The 21,169-nt window shown below is 45.7% G+C and overlaps 2 protein-coding genes across 2 annotated transcripts; both read left to right on the top strand.

The window, feature by feature from the left end:
* The first annotated feature begins 53 nt into the window (after positions 1–53).
* LOC120697367 (nitrogen regulatory protein P-II homolog) lies at positions 54–2,292 on the top strand. The gene is made up of 7 exons (XM_039980562.1): positions 54–403; positions 498–543; positions 624–651; positions 729–816; positions 1,220–1,287; positions 1,506–1,575; positions 2,005–2,292. Exons 1-7 carry the CDS (start codon positions 58–60, stop codon positions 2,115–2,117), a joined length of 759 nt encoding a protein of 252 aa, XP_039836496.1. The 5' UTR covers positions 54–57; the 3' UTR covers positions 2,118–2,292.
* A 10,799-nt stretch (positions 2,293–13,091) lies between these two features.
* Positions 13,092–14,969, top strand: LOC120697363 (transcription factor MYB2-like). Its single transcript, XM_039980557.1, has 2 exons — positions 13,092–13,417; positions 13,763–14,969. Exons 1-2 carry the CDS (start codon positions 13,216–13,218, stop codon positions 14,602–14,604), a joined length of 1,044 nt encoding a protein of 347 aa, XP_039836491.1. The 5' UTR covers positions 13,092–13,215; the 3' UTR covers positions 14,605–14,969.
* The last annotated feature ends 6,200 nt before the right edge of the window (positions 14,970–21,169 follow it).

Below are 21,169 nucleotides of genomic sequence, written 5' to 3'. Positions count from 1 at the left end.
TAATGGCGGATGTTTACTTTACATGCAACACGGAATTGAAACAGTTTCGGTTTTCCAATGATGTTTGCGTATTTCCGTTTTCCCGCCTTCTACCTGCTTGAGAATCTGCGAGTCCTCTCGTGTCTCAGGAGAGCCGAAGAGCGGCGGCGAACCGAGTCAACTGAAGACCAAACCTCGCCGGCGCGCCGTACAACCGCCGACGACTGCACCATGTCGCCAGCATCCTCTGCCGCCGCCGCCGCTCCCGTACCCGGCGTCCTCATCCGCCAATCTCCGTCGACCCTGCGACCCTCCTTCACCGCCCGCCTCCTCCCCTCGGGGGCTGCGAGGCCGCTCCAAGCGACGTCGGCCTCCCGTCGCCTCCCTGCCTCGGCCGTGCGCGCCCAGAGCGCCGCCGACCCAGGTCAGGAGCCTCTGCTCGGTTCGTTCCTGCCCAAATCGAGCCGGGCTTGTTGGATTGCCGCTGATTGCGCTGCCTCGGTCGGTCGTTTCCTCAGGGTACTTGCCTGAATCGGAGTTCTACAAGATCGAGGCCATTGTTAGGTTTGTGCGCTTCACGGTATTTGTTGATTGCGATGATAGAATCTGGTTGGTCCTTGCTGAAGCGTGCGGAATTTGTGCAGGCCGTGGAGGGTGCCGCACGTGTCCTCGGTGAGTGCAGCTCCGTGGTTCTGGATCCTTGAGTTGCACGCGAGCTGTTCGGTCCGACAGGTTTGGGGATTCTGCAGGGCTTGTTGGAGATGGGGATCAGAGGTGTGACGGTGTCGGATGTGCGGGGATTTGGAGCGCAGGGAGGGTCAACGGAGCGGCATGGAGGTACGGCTTCGCTCCTGCCTATGGCTATGCACTTGCGTGGCTCTGCCTGCCATTGACTGCGGTTTTGCATTGTATAGTTTCTGCATCAGTTCAGTTATACTCCTAGAATTGGGCAGAAATGTGTTCAGAGGAGCATGTGGCCTCGTATGTTGATCGTTAGTTTACAACTCTACTAGTACCGAGAATAGTATTAGCCAGAAGTATGTTTAGACCAGTTTCAACGCCACACTGCTACAATGTTGTTTCGTGCTTTTATCAATTTTGACACCGATATCTTGATGGCTGGTGTACAGATATCTACTAACAGGATTGGGGATAATAGTTCCGCGATGTTGAGAAAATTTTGAGATTCGCATGGTTTTAAGATATCAATATTGACGCTTGTTTTGCTTTGAGTATTCAGGGTCAGAATTTTCGGAAGATACATTTATTGCTAAAGTCAAAATGGAAATAGTGGTTTGCAAGGAGCAGGTAATTACTTTATTTACTAGTGACTGTGACCTTAACAGTTATACTTCTAAAAGAAGACTGCATTGACATACCTTTCATGACAGATTGGTGATCATTTTTTCCCTTCTCTACTTTTCCTGTAAATGTCTATGACATTGTTACAATGTTATCGCGGTCCATTCTGTATGGGTTTTATTGGTTTCCTCTTGCATCATCATTAAATGTTTCTTTTCCACCAGGTTGAAGCGGTAATCGACAAAATAATTGAAAAGGCAAGAACAGGGGAAATTGGCGATGGGAAGATATTCTGTAAGTGCATCGTGCTCCTTGTGACCTTTTTAGAGCCACAGCTGCATTTTTATCCTAGTCCAGGACTCGTGTGTAATTGGCTTCTTTTCATTTTTACTTGCAATATCTTAGTGCCTATTGTTCACTTGCATGGGCTTTACTGCCTTGTTCATATGCAGGCATATAGGAGCTTTCTATTGTTCTGCTCATTTTTCCTCCACTTGTTCTGTTCTACATCTGCCAGAAATAGAAATGATGACTAGTTCTTGCTCTTTTAAATTGCTGGTTGGTTTCTGTAAATTCTGTTATCAGAGATATGAATGCTACAACGGACAAAGTAGTCGCTCCTGTGCTAGCTCACAGTCTTCAGGAGCCCTGCCATACTATCACACATATGCACCTGTAATCTTTTTTGACTCTGGTTTTCTGACATGGTGGTTTCTTCCTCAGTGATCCCTGTCTCTGATGTGGTAAGAATCCGCACCGGCGAACGCGGGAAGGAAGCAGAGAGGATGACTGGAGGACTGTCGGATAGGCTGTCCTCTGTGGTGTCAATCTCCTGAGCCAAACAGATTGGCTGCCTGTTGCGAGGTCAAGCGCGTCCCACCCCCCTGCACTTGCAATTGTAAACTTGCGCAATAAACTGCACACAGTGTGCTTCTTGCAAGTGCCGCCCGAATCATGCAGTGTGCGCTGGGCCTGATCAATAAAATCCGATGGAATTGATGACAATTTGCCCTCGCTGTTGTTTCTTAACCTGTGTATAAGATGATGATAGTTTGGCAACAGGGGGGGGGGGGGCAGCTGGCTGCAATGAGAATGAGCTGGGCTCTGTTGTAGAGTTTGGCGGCCCAAAGACACGGGCCCAAGTTACAGATGTGGTGCATTTTGTTTCGTATGAATCTTGAGGGGCCTAATCTCTCTGCAAGGCCCAGGCATCTTGCAGACCACTATTTCCATTTGTCTGGCCCAGACCTGAGGAGCCACGGATGGACTAGGAATGTCCGAATGTGAGCGTGCGTGGATGATGTATGGAAGCCTCTGGAAGCATCGGTACGACCACGACGAGCCGGACTGAAGCAGCATGTTTTTTTTTTTTTTTTGAAGAAAGCAGCATGTTTGTTGAACGCGCAACGATGGGCACTTGGGCAGAGGTGGTAGGCAGCAGCGCAACACTGGGGAAATCCGTATGGCCTTCTTCTGCCACCTCACGACGCCACGTGTGCCTGATGGTGCCACCTTTGCAAAGGGCTGCAACAATTAACCAGTACTATACTGTTTCTGCAGGGAAGATACTCGCCCTAGCTAGTCCTACCCTATATTGCGATAGTACGAATAAATGTAGACCATTTCCCGTGAAAATAGTATCTGTGGTCATTGTAATTTTGTCGCTACAAATTAATGTTACATATATACCCTAGAATAAATTGTATGTCAAATGCTATACCAAGCCGTGTTTAGTTACTTTGCCATAAATTTTTTGAAAAAGAATCTTGCTATTTCGAAGCACTAAATAAAATCTATTTATAAAACTTTTTGTACAGATGGGTTGTAAATCGCGAGATGAATCTAATGAGCCTAATTAATCTATAATTAGCGAATGGTTACGATAGCATCATTATTGCATATCATGGATTAAGTATGCTCATTAGATTCGTCTCGCAATTTACAATTCATCTGTGTAAAAAGTTTTGTAAAATTTTTTTATTTAATACTCCATATATGTGTCAAATATTCGATGTGACAGGTTTAAGATAAATTTTTTGGATCTAAACGCAGCTTTACCCAATCAGGCGTGTCATCATGGTCATGGATGATGCAAACATATATGCAAATGCTAGTGGCGCTGCACCCTAGCCGCGCGCAGAGCTCCGGTCAAGCAAGCAAGACAGCACGGGCAGCATCCATCATCGACGGCCACCTTTTCCGCTCCTTTCAAACCCAAAAAAGGCCTTTGTTGAATTGAATCATCGCCACCATCCGGCTCCTTTTCCCCGGACGACGAGTCAAAACTCATCAAATCCCATCAAATTACGACGCATCTATCGCCGAGTCCATCTTGGATTCTTAGTTGTGCCTGCCGATGGGATACGGAGAGACGATGGATGGCGACGGACCAATGCAATGCAAGCAGGCGTGCATATCTCTGCTGGTGTGGATAAGGCAGGCAGGCTAGGGGAGATCCTGTACGCGTTGAACTCAGCCAATCTAATTAATGCGATCATTAATTATTTACATGTATCTTTGTAAAGCAGCTCTAATCTATGTGGGGGTTTAGTAGTACTATAGGGTTGGCTCTCTAATCTCCTTATTTTGTTATTGGGCAGGGTTCATAAGCGTCGCCGTAACGACAAGAACACGTACGGGCTAGGTGCCATCCATGATTAAATTTGACATTTTATTGCCCCCAACTTTCTATCTGCCCGTGTTCATTGACTTCCATTTTTGACTTACTGCAAAGCTAGCAGCATCAGATATTTTTTTTACTTGATCGAGAGGAACAAAAGAGAGTTGACTACCATAATGGTAAGGAGGCTTTGTTGGGCTCGAGTCGTACCACTTGTATATCTGCGCCTTGGAGTGTACGACATGAACAAACTCGTAAAAACTATTATTCCATATTCGTTGATACGATAGTTCTAGGGTTCTACTGTCGAAATATATACAATATGCAAGTATTGCAGTTCTTCCTCTTAATAAAATATGTGCCAAGTCACGTTCAAAAAAAGCAATATCGTCGCAGTTTCATTTGTTAACCACTTCACTAAATATAACTGAAATCTCCATTTGTCAAACGGTGATGATCAGACTACTAGCCATGCTATAAACATCTCCATCGATGTCTCGTCTCGATTGGAAACTCTCGCACTCCAAACAGTGCAATTTTCAACACCCCCAAAAGAGCTTGGACATTGGATGATCTCCATCGCCTCGTCACGCATGGGCGCGTCACACCAGCTCGATCATCATCATCCTGCTGACTAACTGAGATTAGTCACTCGAAGCGCTAGTTTCAGCGATGGCATTGCTGGCATGGAAACACGTGTGGCGAGGAGTGCGCGTACGCACTGTTGGTAGTGGGGTGTGAGGGAGGCTTGGCGTGCCGCTTCGCTTCGCATTTTGGCCGGGGTCATACGGCTAGCTTGCCTTTCTGATGCTTCATTCCTCTTGCAACCCAGCCAAAGTCTCGTGTGCTTGTTAGCCTTGCCAACCAGCAAAATGCATGAATGATTGAAACTACCGGCTCTACGACGGCAAGCGCCACTTGAGAGACAGTTATCTGCACACATGTATCTTTGTCTCAACTCTCTGATCAAAGTCTTTCGACTGCTGTCCACTCAACCAATGCAAGCATCCTAGCTTTAATTTTGTGTAGGACGAAAACTAATAAATTAGTGTGTATGGCAACAGGGCATGTATAGGTTTGTAACAGTGATCACCTACTCCTATGGGTGGATGAACACCTACCATAGACCTTCTAGCGAGTAATCAGTGTATTTCTTTTTAACTCTTGTTGTGGGGCTTTCCGATGCCCCAGCCTGCGCCGATTACTTATCGGCTAAGGCTTTTGTAACTGCTGCTCCTTCTTATTAATTAAAACCCAGAACCTGTCCTGGGTCTTTCGAAAAAAAAAATCAGATTCGGTGATGAGCCTGTCGGAAGGCCAATCAAGATTTGTTTCAGTTAAGTGAAACATGTGTTTTTCGGTCCCTTTAAAACATATATCACCACTTTGGTCAATAATCTGATTTTCTTTCGTTAGAAAATGGATTTTCGTCTAGAGCAAGGTATCAAGCTGATAGTTGGAACATTCTTAATAAACACCATACCCCGTGGTGATCATCAGCTCCCCGTCCAAGCTACAGAATAACGAGAACATATCTAGTGTTACAACTTACATGCTATTTGGGTGTTACCATGTTATCAACTTTAATTACATTTAAATTTGGTGCATCTAAAATTCTAAAAAAAATGTTAATGGATAGAGCATACAAGCATCTACCATCGTGCAAAATTTGAGATGCAAATGAAATTTGTGCAATGAGAAACAAAAAAGATAAATCGGCCGATGAATAGTAGCGGGTTACAGGTTTGAGATGAACAGCTGAACCCACAACTATTTTAAGTGCAAGATTCTCTTTTTTGTCTCTTCGTGCACAAATTTTTGTTCAACCTCAAACTTTGCATGATATTAGATGCTTGCATGAGCTATCCATTTATATTTTTGTTAGAATTAAAGTTGGTAACACGGCAACATCCTAATGGCCGGTAACACGGGAGATGTTCTCACAGAATAACACCTCTCTCCAACCAACATGCAGGCTTGCACATAACCCTATCAGCCTATCTTTGCCAGACTGTTTCAAGAGTTGGGGATATAATGTGAATCAGGAGAGCACTAAAGAGCAAGAGAGATACAAATGTGGATGTAGGAGAAGAGAGAAACACCCAATGATGAAACTGTAGGAACTTTGGCATTGTCATTATTTTGGTCTTGATAAGTAACTTTTTACCAGCCTAGCCTAGCTCAACAGAGCTTAATCCTCTGTCAGATATTGGCCAAGTTCAGTACATTGTGATATTTTCCCTAGTAGACCAATCACGATCACGCACTTTCTTTTTTATTCAAGAACCCTAAATCACCCTACCCTATAAGGTGAGAATTAGCCAAACTTTTTTTTTGTGTCGAAATATGCCAGAGAACCAGTGATAGATATGAGTCGTCTACCTAGCTACCTAGCCATTGCAGGAAGACAAACAGACCGGTGGCTTTCACTAGGCTTGTCTCCCAACTAATCCCATCTATGCTAGATTGAGAGAATTTTTCGTTTTAAAAAAGCTATAGAGATTTGACTCATGCATGCATGTTGCATTCCCAGCAGCCATTGCTTTGACCACAAACATATCTTACCATTGTTAACACCACAGTGTTGAGAGTGTTTCAACGCATAGTGTCATCATCTGGAAGCTTCTACTCCTAACTGTGTTTCAAACCGTCTGGTGGCAGCTAAAGTATACTGGAGTATGTGGCGAAGCAGACCTCTAATTTTTCATAATGTGTGTGGCCTAACATGGCATTATGAAAAAAATACTGAACCAAAGTCATACTCACTCTGTTCGGCAGCTCCAGCAGTCTCCAGCCCAACAGTGTTTTCCTCTCACACCGCTCCAGCACCAGCTTCCAGCCACCAGCCAGCCAACAATATTTTTCTCTCACATCACTCCAGCTACTAGCTCCAGCTCCAGCCCAACGAACAGAGTGACTGCTGCTTCTGCAATTGAGCCTCTATTAGTCTTCAGAATCCTAACACCAACAACCAGTGGTCAACCAATTAACATTTGTTTGCCTCATGACAACAGCGAGAACAGGCAATCTTTAGTTTCTAGTAGGTCAAATCAAAGCATCTGGAACAAATGGTTCCTTGTGAGTCAAACTGAAGGCTGACTTCGATTAATGTATCCAGTAGTCTTAATTGGATCGTACCATCCGACACTGGTCAACGAGTTAGCCTTGGAACCAAGCAAGCATGTAGCAGCAGCTAAGGGACCAGTATGACAGGGTGTTGAGTTGAATCCAGTTCACAACACGACACAGAAATATATATTTGCATTGACTGGTCAAAAGATTGCAAAAAATAAGGTGGGAGGAATTAGTGGGCGATTAAACAAATGCAAAGGCTTTTTTTTGTTGCTTTGGCCTTATTTGAAAATTGATCAGCTGTGTCAGCTTAGTCAAAGTGGCTGCAACTCACGTGCTTAATCATTAGCAATGCGTAGTTGGATGAAGCCAATGGCCAACGAGTTTAAGGTTCTATGGAGCAATTAAAAAGATCTTTTTTTCCACAAAGGAGCAATTAAAGGGGTAACGGGAAGTAGTGTGTGCTAGGATATGACAAAGTTAGTTGCAAGCGTTGGTTTTAGTTGTAGTTTGTTGCGGACACATGGGGTCCAGCCAAAGGAATAATATTTCTGGAGTTTGTTGTTGTTGGGGCATCTTTGTGTGGTACCTTTCATCTTTTAGTGTCATGACTGATCCAGAGAAAACAATAGGCGCAGGGGATGGATCCATATTTTACCTCCATTTGACATAAGAAAAAGAAACAAAAGACTGGGGCACTTTCACCTTCGTTCTCTCTGTGGATCTCTTTTATATATTTATATATATATATATATATATATATATATATATATATATATATATATATATATATATATATATATATATATATTCTAAACATTACGAATAATTGCAGATGGGGCCATTCCTATCTAGTGCTTCTAAAAACGTGTGCAACCGACTTTTCTAGAACATTAACCACTGATTTACATAAATGGTATATTCGTGTTTTTAATCAATTTTATCACAAACGATGTCCAAAACGACAAAGAAAACAAAACGTCTGCAGTAACCTAACTAGTGAACCGAGCAGCGCAGCACTATGCATGGATGGCATGGACTCACATCAAAGTTTAACTTCAAATTAGATGCGTACTGAAATATAGTATGAACGACTAAGATTCATCATCATCCATAATTCAAATTACCGACAGCTTAAGTTATGAGATATTATTGGTCCAACTCTCTCCCCTCTGCATGAAAAAAAAAGTTGGTCCAAATCTTTTCACTCGTTCTAGTCTTCTCACTAAACTAGCATATCTTGGCCGGAGAGGGAGAAGGTGAGAAGCCAATCCATAACTCGCATGAAAAAGCAAAAGAATTACGCACCCAACAAGGGACGACAGAGTTTAGTTTACTAGTGGCGCCCCTTATTCTAAGAGATGGAGCGTTCAGACGCAGCCGCCGCCATGGCCTGGTCATGGATGAGATGACGAGCGAGCAGCTTGTAGCCGGCCTGAAAAGAAGCCAGACTTTAATTTGTTGCGACGCATCAGAATTCAGATCAGGGGAGGTGCATCCACTGCTTCAGTCCTCTCAAGTCTTTTCTAGCAAACCATCTAACTAACAATTTTGTTTCTTTCAGCTTTGGATCGTTCAAACGCATGTTTCACTTGCTCCTAATATGAGTGGCCAAGTCAGTCTACCAATGATTTCGACACACTCTACCTAGTCTATCTCATGACCCAATTTGACATCTAATTAATGCGCCTCATGATCCTTAGTATGGAAGCTTCGGTTCTTCCGGGTGATGATGTGGCCAAGACCAGCCAATCCAGCATTATTCCAGCTGTGCGTGCGTGGACACGTACGTGTTGGACATGTTTAGATTGCGTGGAATAGAAGGAAGTTGGGCATGCATCATCAGCAACAATTCAGTAACAGCTAGCTAGTACGGCCAGAGCAACTCCGGTAGGGAGAGCAAATGAGCTTCCATTTAAAGATTTAGTTGGTGGACATAAAAAATCAATCTCCAGTAGGGGGAGCAAATGGGCTGCCATTTTGGTAGGCCTTCCAAATTTCTCCCCCCCCCCCAATTTGGTGGCCTTCTATTTGGACTACCAACTGTGGGCCCCACCAATTTCTCTTTTTTCTCACTCTATCCTCCACCTCAGGCTAGAAGCTGAAGCCGGCACGCCCCCGTCTTCGAGCTCCTCGCCGACGCCCACGGCCGCCCCGCCATCCTCTTCCTCCACCCCCACCTCGACGGCGGCGGCCTCATCCTCTCCCTCCCCGAGGACGTCCTCGCCTTGATCTCCGCGCACCTCCGCCCACGCAACCTCCTCGCCCTCTCCGCTGCCTCCCGCCGCCTCCGCCACATGCTCTCCGGCGCCGACAAGGTCTGGCTCGCCCAGTGCCGCCGCCGCCTCCCCTCGCTGCCCCACCTCCTCGCCTGGCGCGCCGCCGCCGGGAACTCCTCCCTCGCCGTCTGACGCTTCCTCCACTCCGTCGCACCACTTCTCGGCGCCCTCTGGGCCCACTAGATCCCTGAGCTCGGCAACCTCGTCGTCCCGGGCTTCCTTTTCGTCGTCGCTGCCCGCGCCATCCCGCAGGACCTCTCCCCTGCTGAGGTGGACCCTGATGAGCGGCGCGCCACCGTCGCCCGCCTTGACGTACTCGAACGAGCACTGCCCCGCCAAGGGCAGCGCTAGCGCCGGCTTGCTCCTCCCCCTGCTCGCGGGCGCGGGCGCGGCCGACAGCGCGATGAGCGTGGCGGCCGACAGCGCGATGAGCGTGGCGGCGGTGAGCACCTTGACGGACGGGGAGCGCGCGGCGGGGAGCACGAAGTAGGTCCAGCCCGGCAGGAGCTCCTCGGCGCGGTACATGACGAGGATCAGGAGGTTGACGAAGAAGGCGTCGGCGGGGCAGACGGTGTGGTAGGGCATGGGTGAGTGGGAGAGGTGGGTGGGGTTCTGAGGGAATGACAAGTAGGGCCCAATTGTCAGTTGAAAAAAATGGAAGCCCAATTTACTCAGCATGCTGGAATGGAGGCTCATATTTGGGTGAGTAAAATTTAGAAGTGGGCTTCTAAATAGGCATTTGCTCACCCAAATTTAGCAGCCCTACCGGAGTTGCTCTCAGGTACTGTCAGCTAGCTAGTACGTATGTTGCTCCCTCGTGTTTGGCCAGAGAAGGAGACGACGACGATGTACTGTATACTCCCTCCATCTCAAATTACTTTCAAACTAGGAAGGCCACCCGCGCATTTGCGCGGCTAGATGTTACCATCTCTAGTGTTATATTTGTAATTTTTTCTATTTGTTGCTGCTAATTTTTTTATATATAAGGTTACATTTTTGTCATTAGCTATCATATAGTAGCAATTTTTTGTCAAACAAAATAAAGCCTTGTTACCCGTGCATTTTCGCGGCCAGATCTTACCATCTCTAATGTTGCATTTGTAATTATTTTTTTGTATTTATTAGTTTTGCTAGCTGCTAGCTTACGTATATGGTGGCGACGCCGGCGGAGTTGCCCTCGGGGGGCTTGATGTCGTTGCCGATGGTGCCATAGAGGTACGTGTCTTGCTGCACGTCCAGAGACTGCGCCAGCACCTCCTTGTCTAGATACATGTCTCTAGATTAATTAATCTGCAATACCAAGAAGCCGATGAATCGTTGTGAAGACTGGAAGACGCTGGGGAGATTAATCAAACAATGATTGCAAGACGCCAGTGCCGAAGAGAAATCAGTTTATGACTTCAAGACGCCATAATCAAGAATTTGAGAGGCTGCATGGTTGAAACAGCTTCGAGGAATCACGGCCGATCACAACCAATCAAACAGCGGTGGTTTGGACAGCGGACGCCACGGCGGTTGTGGATGTCCTGCTTGGTTCCGCATGACTGGGACAGAACTACGCCGGCGAGATGCGGCTGCTGATGTTACCTATATATTTAAAATAAGTAAATTGATCTCCTATATATATATATATATATATATATATATATATATATATATATATATATGGACACGTGATGATACAATATTGTCTCCTAGCTAGGTGACTCACGCTATGATGGATATTTTTAGGGTGTGTTTAGTTGGTGAAAAAGTTTGGGTTTTGGTACAGTAGCACATTTCGTTGTTACTTGACAAATAATATTCAATCATGAATTAATTAGGCTTAAAAGATTTATCTTGTGGTAATCAGTTAGACTGTGTAATTGGTTATTTTTTCAACTGCACTTAATGCTCCATGCATGTGTCCAAAGATTCAATGTGACGGATACTATAGGAAAATTTTTGAGAACTAACCAGGGCCTTAATTAGACATAGGGGTATTTTAGATCAATTTTTGTCATAATAGCAGTGGTGGGTAATTTTTATTTTTTTCTTTTTCCTTCGATTAACGTGAGAATTTCTAGACCTTAAAGCTTCTTTTGTTGGTCAAATAATAAGATAATAGATTACAGATCGTTTAATTTTTTAATTCCAAATTTGATCACTCGTCTTATTCAAAAAAAATTGTGCAAATATAGCCAAATTTAAGTCATTCTTGAAGAACTTGTATCGATAAAGCAAGCCACGACAAAAGAAGTGATATTTTGCATAAATTTTTGAATAAGATGAGTGGTCAAACTCAGACTCAAAAATTTTAAATGACCTATAATTTGAAACGGAGGGAGTATATAAAACTGCGTGAGAACTGAACGACGTTGTCTCAATCTGAATTGCCTCTTGCGAAATTTTAGTGTCGGTTCAAAAAGATGAATTGCTTGCATGGTGGCAACATTTGTTGGAATCTCTACACGAAAAACAAAAGGAGAGCCTTAATTATGAACAGTAGTGCATCAACAAAAAAGATAAGCATACAAGCATATCCAGGAAACAACGCCGCAGAAGCGTAAAACTAGTGCAGAAAGTGGGGGGGATGAAAGATTCTTGAATGAATAGTAAACTACAAGTCATCAGTCTCTGCCAAAAGCAGGATTAAAATGGTTCCACGTATATCTTGTTGATCCGCCTCTTGAACTCGTATTTAGGGAAGGGCATATGGAGATTCTACTTTTGAATTCAAGCGGAACATGGAACAAGTTCCGTTATGCTGTTCAAAGATGCCCTGTGACCGTCTTCTCTTAGCAATAGTAATTCGCATTGGTTCGTCCTTACCCATCACCTCTCTTTCGGCAATCGAACCCACCGATTAATAATGTTCACAAAGACAGTTAACACCTGGATCTGTAATCATTATATCTCACCTCAAAAAATAATTAGTAATTAGATGTGGCCAGTAAATCTTATATAGAATATCACGCAGAGAATGGGAAGAAACAATTTGGAAAGAAACAGAAAAAAAACTAGTTTGCTATTACACATGTATGGGGGAAAAGGTAGATCATGACTTGTTTGGGAGGCATTTTAGATTCTTTTTGTCCTCGAAACCGAAGAAATCAGCAAAAACAGTACTCCCATTTTTTACGTTTATTAGGACAAGCTAATTAGTTAAGAAATAAGTTGATTATATTACACTATAAACATATTTTCTACTAATCCCTTCATTCTAAATTATAGGTCGTTTGACTTTTTGATTTCAAATTTGAGCACTCGTCTTATTCAAAAATTTGTACAAAATATTACTTCTTTTGTTGTGGTTTTATTTATCAATATAAGTTCTTCAAATATAACTTAAATTTGACTATATTTGCATAAATTTTTTTAACGAGTGGTCAAATTTAGAATTAGAAAAATCAAACAACTTATAATTAGAAAAGTCAAATGATTTATAATTTGGAACAGAGGAGTACTAGCTAGCAGGGTGTAGCCCCTGGTGCCACAGTGCCGATCACCAGTCGGAGGGTTGCGCGGCAAGCCGAACGGCGAGGCCGCGGACTGACCGGCGCCAGCCGTCGTCGTGGCCGCCCGCGGCGCGTCAACGGTCAGAGCTCTGGCAGCCTGTTTCCCTGATCCGGTTGAATTAACAGTTGTTTAGTCGGGCGCCACGCGCACGCGCCCTCCTCCACTTTCGGCTTTACCCCTCCTAATTGCGGCCTTAACCACACTAGCAGCAAGCGTAACTGCTGATTGGGTCCCCGGGCCAACCCCACGTCCCCCCGCCCTCCTCGCCTCGTCTCTCCGATCACCTATAGGCTATATATACCGCCCCCTCGCGGCCTCGCCTCTCGATCCCTTGCCCCGATCAAGTCTCCACCACACTCGCTCCAAAGCAGCAGCAGCTCACTGATCGTCCTCTACCTACCAACAATCAATCCAGCCTTGCTGCCTAGCTAGCCAGCAGCGTCAGCGGCCACCGCCGTGTTGAGCATGGACATGGCCGGCGGCTTGGACGAGCTGGAGGTGCTGGCCATGAGCCCCGGGGGCTCGGCGGCGTCGGCGGCCGCGGCGGGCAGCGAGGACGTGGCCGACCTGCGGCGGGGGCCCTGGACTGTCGAGGAGGACCTCCTGCTCGTCAACTACATCGACGCCCACGGCGAGGGCCGCTGGAACTCGCTCGCGCACTCTGCAGGTATCTATCCCCACCTTAATTCAGTTCATCAGTTCAGCCGCCGCTCGATCGGTCGATTCTTAGTGCCCTGCCGAGATGTAACGTCGTCTGTTCGATGACGATGATCACTTACTAGGCCAAAGATAACGAACACACTTTCCATCGCCACCGTAGGCAGCATAGCTAGCTCTCTAGCTATGGCTTGACATTTGCTAGTTGCAAAGTTAGCTCGGCAGCCACTGATCGAATCATCGAACAACTTGTGCTGGACTAGTGCTATCGCTCGTCATCTAGGCCCTCGCAACTCCTGCGTTTTGCTCGCCGGACCTTATTGCTTACTGATCGGTGACACACTGACACATGCAGGCCTGAAGCGCACCGGCAAGAGCTGCCGCCTCCGGTGGCTCAACTACCTGCGCCCCGACGTGCGGCGGGGCAACATCACGGCGGCGGAGCAGCTGCTCATCCTCGAGCTCCACTCGCGCTGGGGCAACCGCTGGTCCAAGATCGCGCAGCACCTCCCCGGCCGCACCGACAACGAGATCAAGAACTACTGGCGGACGCGCGTGCAGAAGCACGCCAAGCAGCTCCGCTGCGACGTCAACAGCCGCCAGTTCCGCGACGTTGTGCGCCACGTCTGGATGCCCCGCCTCGCCGAGCGCGTCCAGGCGGAGTCAGCCGGCGCCGGCGCGGGTGCTGGCCAAGCGGCGGCGGCGGCGGCGGCGCCCGAGGCTGCGCCGGCGACGACCACGGCGAGCGCGCCGCCCGCGTACCACCACGGCCCGTACGGCGGCCACCGGCAAAGCGCGGACGTCCTCGTCCCGCCGAACAAGGCTCACGGCGGCTACGCCTACGCGGACTACTTCTACTACAGCTACAGCGAGCCGGGCCAAGCGGCGGCGCCGGCGGCCATGAGCCCCGACGACACCTCCAGCGCGCTGCGCTCGACGCTGACGGACGCGTCGGCCACAACCCCGACGAACGAAGGCTGCGGGGCCGGTGGCGCGGCCGCCGGACCAGCGACGGACGGCGCCGACGACGTGGTACAGGAAGAGGAAGAGGACGTTTTCGCCGGGACCTGGTCCGAGCTCCTCGCGACCACCGGCCGCGACGATGACTCCAAGATCGGCCTGCCGGACTTCGAGTTCGGCGAATTTGAGGATGACCTCTGGAGTCTGGAGGATCTTTGCTTACAGCAGCTGTTCTGATGCAGAGATGCACATGCACGTATGCAACTACTACTACCAGACAAGTTACTGAGAGGGACACAGCAGCAAGGCACAAAGTGAACAATTATATTCAACATGTGAAAGAATATTATTGTCGGAGACCCAAAAAAAACACAAGATAAATTAAAGAAGCACATATATACATGATACACATCAGCGAGGAAATATCGTCGACAAGTCACTGGTTCATAGAATGGTCTATATTATTACTAAGATGACGAATTCCAAACATGTGCATAGTTTTCCTACTCAAGTAGAAGCCAGGTTTTGTATCTGCGCTAGTTCAGTTTCAGTTTTGCGCGCATGCGTCCATATATAGAGAATTTATTTACAAACTTTACATTCATATCCTGTCCGGCATCTTCGATCATCAACTGTATAAAAATTCATATGTACTTGAAGTAATTTAGACAGTGAACTTACCGTGTTTCTTGAAATCTAATGTAAGATTCCTTTGCATTTTTGAAAATAAATAAATTATAATTTTTGACAAAAAAAAAGTTTTAAGTTAAGACCGTCCTTACATATAGTTTCCATTTAGGGTATTTCGTTCGAACAAATATATATCTGGTAGTCAAATATAGATATATGTAGTTCTATACATTTACATGATCTTCAATATGACCAAATAATATATATCTAGAAAACAAATCTATTCCATAGTGCTGTATACTTAGAATCAGAAAAATAATACAAATTACTCACTTCGTTCCAAAATTGTAGGTCGTTTTGACAAATCTAAATACATAGCTTTTGTTATGCATCTTGGTAAAACATTGTGTGCGAGACAATAGAAAAAACTATACATCTAGATTTGCTAAAATAACCTACAATTTGGAATGGAGGGAGTATCTTACAACAAGAGGGGGGGGGGTATAAATCGGAGGTTGTGTTGTAAAGGTCATGATGATCTTCTTGAACATGGCGCACGAAAGTGGATTCATTTTAGATTTTCGGTTTTCACAATCAACCGGATATGTCTTTTATTTGCATTGAGTCGTACATACGCATAGGGAAACCAATGTTTATTGTACATTTGTATAGGACGAGAAAACCGCTCAATAATGCACGCAACACGCATGCAAGCTACGTACTCCCTTCACTCTCCTACAAGAAGTTAATTAGCAGCTAGCAGACCTAAGAAGAAGTTAATTAGCAGACCTAAGAAGAAGTGTATACTAGCTAGTAGGTCCTTGTCTTTCTTTTTGTGCAAGCTAATAAGGATATATAGATATGATGGAGACCCCCAAAAGCGTTTCAAGCTGATGGGAAGGGCGTTGGCACGCATCGCGCGCGTCGATCAATCGGCCTCTTCTAGAGAAGTCCGTACCCGGCACGCGCGTTAGTTTCCGTCCCGAACTTGCCTTGCGGTATATAGTTTGTTATAGTTTGTTGCTAGCTAGCCAGTAGGTTCTTCCAATGGTTTCTTCCATGCCACCCACAAAGTGAGAAGGACGGTCGATGAAGAAGAAGTCTCCGTCAATGGCGATGGGAAAGGGGGTCGGTGAACCGGAGAGATCCCACCACCACCACCGTACCCCTTGCTGCTGCTGCTGCACCGTGTATGTACACACTCGTGTGGTACATTATGCCTGCTTCTTGTTGGACCATGCATGCATGCAAGCAAGCAACCACCGGCCGGTACGCACAGTGGCAGCGTCAAAACTACTATATGCTTGTTGATCGACCGGGTCCGGGGGCATCCAAAACCAACTAGGATTCGAGAACTTGTGCTTCAAAAAAGCTCTGCATGCATACTTAAACGTCTTGACCGGCCGGGTATTAGCTACGGACAACAACTTTACTAATTAACACTCGCTTCTGCGTAAGACAAAAACAAGTAGTAGTGTCATAGAGTTCTTCCTGGAACTATTGTAAAAATAATTCAGCAAACCTACATTATCTTATTCTTTTTTTCTTACTGCCATGTTACCTTCATTTCATATATAGAAAGCATTTAGTACGTATGAAGGTGGAGTGTCATACTCCGTACTATACAACTGCGTCGATCGACTTTGTGTAATTTTGCTACGCGTCAAGAACGAGCGTTTACCTCGGCCTTAATTTCCTCGCGTGGTAAACGTGGGGTCGGCGCCGCCAACCACCTAGCAGGCCAGCAAGCGGAAGCAGGTGACGTGGCGGCCAAGCTGGGCGTGCCAGCTGGGCGGTCAAAGGGAGCCGGCCGAGCCTGGTCTCCGGTCTCCGGCTCCGGTCATCGCGTCAACGTGGCCGGCGGGCGGTCAGCACGGTTACGTCCGCGACCGGATAAGGCAGGCCAGGCCCACTCGTGCGGCTGAATGGTGATCGGTCGTGGGGGAGCGCCGCCGAGAGATATGGTGGCCGTCCGATTTACCTGTCGCTGTGGCTCGGACAGATCGATCGACGCTGTAGCGGCAGCACTTGGCACCACCCGTGACATGCTGCTCCACTAGCTATAGTGGAGTGGACAGTGGAGTAACTCATTCTCGCCTCTCCGTGTGTAGCTAGGAGTCATGCACATCGTTGGTCTGCACTTGCGTGACATACATGTAACAACCATCATCATATATATCCTGTTATCATCTTCTCCATCATCTCCAAACAGAGATAGATAGAGAAGTAAAAAGATGAAAAAATTATTAGTTAGATATTAAACTTTTTTGGTTGAGGATGAAAAAAATTTCGCGAAAACGTTTTGGCCCTTTGACCACTAATTTAGAGTATTAAATGAAGTCTAATTACAAAACCACATTCACAACCCCCCGTGTAAATCGCGAGACGAATCTAATGTAGCAAATCATCAATTAAGTATCGTCATTAGATTCATCTCAAAAAGTTACATCCATCCCTAAAAAAATTTTGCAAATAGACTACATTTAGTACTCCATGCGGAAGTTCATTTTTTTGTGAAATCTTAATGGGACGTTTTACCAAACGCGCCCGATATTTGAATGCTTCTAGCTAGAACTCGAGTTTGCAAAATGCATGCAAGCGACACGTGGTTCCCTAGCATAAATGCATAGTTTGTCTTAAGAAAAACACAATGCGCAATTTGTTTTCCAAGGATCAAACATTCGAACAGTTCGACAACATAAACAACTGCGTACGTATATGCGAACAATTATTAGTTAGATATTTAAATATGTGGAGGATTTCGAAATGATAATTATTTTCCTGTCTCAGCTAACACATGCAAATAGCAAACATGGATAAAAAATCGTGGGTGCATAATGCGGCCGCTTTTGTTAAAAAAAAGAAAGAAAAAAACAACATTCATTCTTTTCGTTCGGCTGGCTGCACTGGACTGCTCTTGGCTGGAGCTGCTGCAGCCAAGTAGCAGCCGAGCAACAATGCCTGCTTACATCCGCACTGTAGCAGGGGAGGGCGACCAATGCAAAGTAGAGTAGCTGAACTTCTAGGCTAGCGAGATTCAACCCAACGGCCGAGAGCAGCCTAAACTATACCAGCCTGAATGGTGTGATTTATCGGCGGGCTGTGCTGCCGCCTCTTATCGACTTTAGCTTTCTCTTCTTCCTCATTTTTTTCGCTCCACGGAAAATTTTAAAAATGTTAGAATAATAATACATTTAATTTTTTGTAAAACAAGGAAAATAGTTAAAAACTTAAAATACACATACATTGGACTTACTGTGCTGCGTTTAGTACGAACACATGAGTTGAAGGGGATTTGGAAATGAATGACAAAGTAGAGCTCGAATAGATCGAAGGCCCATAAATACCTCGAATGGAAGGACAATGTGTATAAGTTTGCATTGTGGCCCAGCTCCTTCCGTTGGCCTGTTCGTTCTATCTACTATTTTATTTTTATCACGTGCTCAATCAACTCATGACACGGTGCGTATACGTACGAACCCCGGGACAAACAAGCTGATGATGACTAGTTACGTCGTCGTCACGTGCGAGAGCAAATAAAATCGAACGCTTTATCTTTACATGGATGGAGTACATGCACGCTTTGGGGGTTATATTAAATCTAAGTTTTCATCTATCATAGCTCAACTCTATACACCCACGCTCATCGAATATTTGGACACATACATGGAGCATTAAATACAATTAAAAAATAGAAAAAAATCCATTTTTGGCACCTCAACTATTGAGTTAGTCCAATTTTAACCCCCAAGTACAAAACCGAGTACAATTAACACCCTAACTTCTAATGCCAGGCAACTTTGACACCTGAGCTCGGATTCTGTGGTTTTTAGCTGACGTGGGCCGGTTTTGACCCGCCACGGTGGCATTAACTGCCAGATCGGATGCGACCGCAGTTAAAGGTGCCGCCGCCCGCTCCCCCTTCTCTCTCCGGTCATTCTCTCCGCCGACCCCGAACCCTAGCTCTGCCGCCGCCCGACCTGGCTCCCTCTCCCTCTCTGCACCGAAGCCTAGGTCCTCCTCCCTTCCCTGACTGCATCGTCGATAGTGAGCTCGAGCGGATCCAGCCATAACAGGGGGAGCTTTTGCTCCGCCTGGCGGAATGTGGACTCGTCATCCCCTGTTCCTTACCGGGAGAGGCCGCTGGACTACACCCCAGCCGTGATGTGCAAATGTGGGGCAAAAGCAGCGAGGTTCACATCATGGAGCGATTTGCACTCAGGGATGAGGTATCTGAAGTGTGCCAGAGCTAGGGTAAGTCATCAAATCGGGTGGCTTTGATTTCATTTTGGGTCCTGGCGATTTGATTCATTATTGTGTTGGATTCATGTTCCTTGATTCATTTGTTAGGTTGGAGGTTGTGATTTTTGGTTGTGGGTGGATCCACCGCACAGCCCATTCGTGAAGCAACTTCTGCTTGATTTACGTGATGCGGTAAGGAGTTTGAGGCAAAAAAAAAGCAGGACTGCAATGCCAACTCCAAGATGCAGAGAGGACCAATGCTGCTCTGCAGGGTGCTTTTGCTGATGTAGAGAGGAGCAATGCAGCTCTGCAGGATGCACTTGCTGATGCAAGAAGGGAGAATGCATCCCTACAAGCTGCATATGCCGAAGCAAGAAGAGAGAATGTGGCTAGGAGTCTCACTGTAGGTCGTGAAGATGCAGATGTTAATGCTAGAAGAGATGTACAAAGTCTGCAAGTTGTTTTAGTTGGTAGAATAGGTCAATTAGAGAAGGAGAGAATGAATTTGTTCAGTGTACTGCTATGCTGTGTTATGGTTGTCACTGCTGTGTTATGCTTGTCCCACTGAATGTAGATTCCATGTGTTCAATTATCAATGAATCTAAGTTATCAATGAATCTAAGTTTGGATTTTTGAGTCGAATGAACTATACTAACTTAGTGAAATGGAGCAGCTTGTACACAGAAATCACAGAAACACAGTATCACAAAAATAGAGAATCACAGAATCACAAGACCATAAACACAAGGCCATAAACATGTTCATAACTGAGACTGAGTGATAAGTTTGTAGCCAGACCATACAATGGTTCATAACTGGGAGTCTGGGACTAACATGGTTCATAATGTCACATATGCCAGAAGCTAATAATTAAGTTACATATTCATTCAGTCATATGGTTTGGCGCCTTCAGTAGCAAAGTAGTTGGAGCAGGTGGCTTTGGATGACTTGGCTTCTTGCTTGGAGGTGCTACAGCAAGTAGTTTGGTGCTGCTTGATGCCTTGCCCTTTGCAGATGTCCCGAGTACCCTCTGTCCAGGCAGTCCAGGCTACATTTACATAGAGACAACTAGTTAGAAAAATTGCATATGTGGTAAGTATATGTATTGTAGATTGGTGGCTTACATTTTTGAATTATTGCTCCTGTCTTTGATTTCTTAGATTTTGTACTTGTCGTCGTTGTTGCCTTCCTCTTTTGATTACTGGTAGAGCTTTGTTGAGATGTGTGGACCAGATCCTGAAATTTAGATGTCTCATATATGTCAAAAGGCACATTACTAAAGCGTAAACCATGACTAAGTTAAGGCACATTACCCTAGAGACACTGTCAGTTGGAGGAGGTGCTGACTGTCTAGTACTTCCACTGGTTGAACCTGTTCTCTTCTCACAAGTACTTCTATTGTGACCAATGCCTTTGCACTTCCTGCATCTGATTATTGTTCCTTTTTTTGACATTTTACCTTTAGCAGGCTTCTTTTTCTCCCCTACCTCTCTTTTCCTCTCTTTCTTTGGTCTGCCTGGCATCTTGACATATTTTGGAGGAAGTGGCCGCTCCCTGTCTGATATAGGCCAGCTTGTCCTGCCTTCTACAGGTTGCATGCAGTGCTCATAGGTCTTCTTGTACTCAGACACACAGTAGCATGGAGCTATGAATTCATCCAATTGCTTTGAGCAGAAGTATATACAAGAAATAGCATGTGGGCACGGCAAACCTGACAACTGCCAAAACCTACATGAACATGTTCTGTCATTTAGGTTGACAGTGAACCTATGAGCATTATGAGTTACTTCAAAATAATTGGCACCATTGCTTAGTGCATGACAGAACCCAGATACTCTGATGTATGTTGAGATCTTTCTGAATGTGTTTGGACAGATTAGTCCTGTCCACCTATCTGCCTTGCTCCTATTTTCTTGAATTCTAACCATTA

This window comes from Panicum virgatum, chromosome 3K (assembly GCF_016808335.1).
Source record: "Panicum virgatum strain AP13 chromosome 3K, P.virgatum_v5, whole genome shotgun sequence".
NCBI classification, from domain to species: domain Eukaryota; kingdom Viridiplantae; phylum Streptophyta; class Magnoliopsida; order Poales; family Poaceae; genus Panicum; species Panicum virgatum.
The sequence above is the reverse complement of the archived record's forward strand: the minus strand, read 5'-3'. Positions and strand labels throughout refer to the sequence as shown.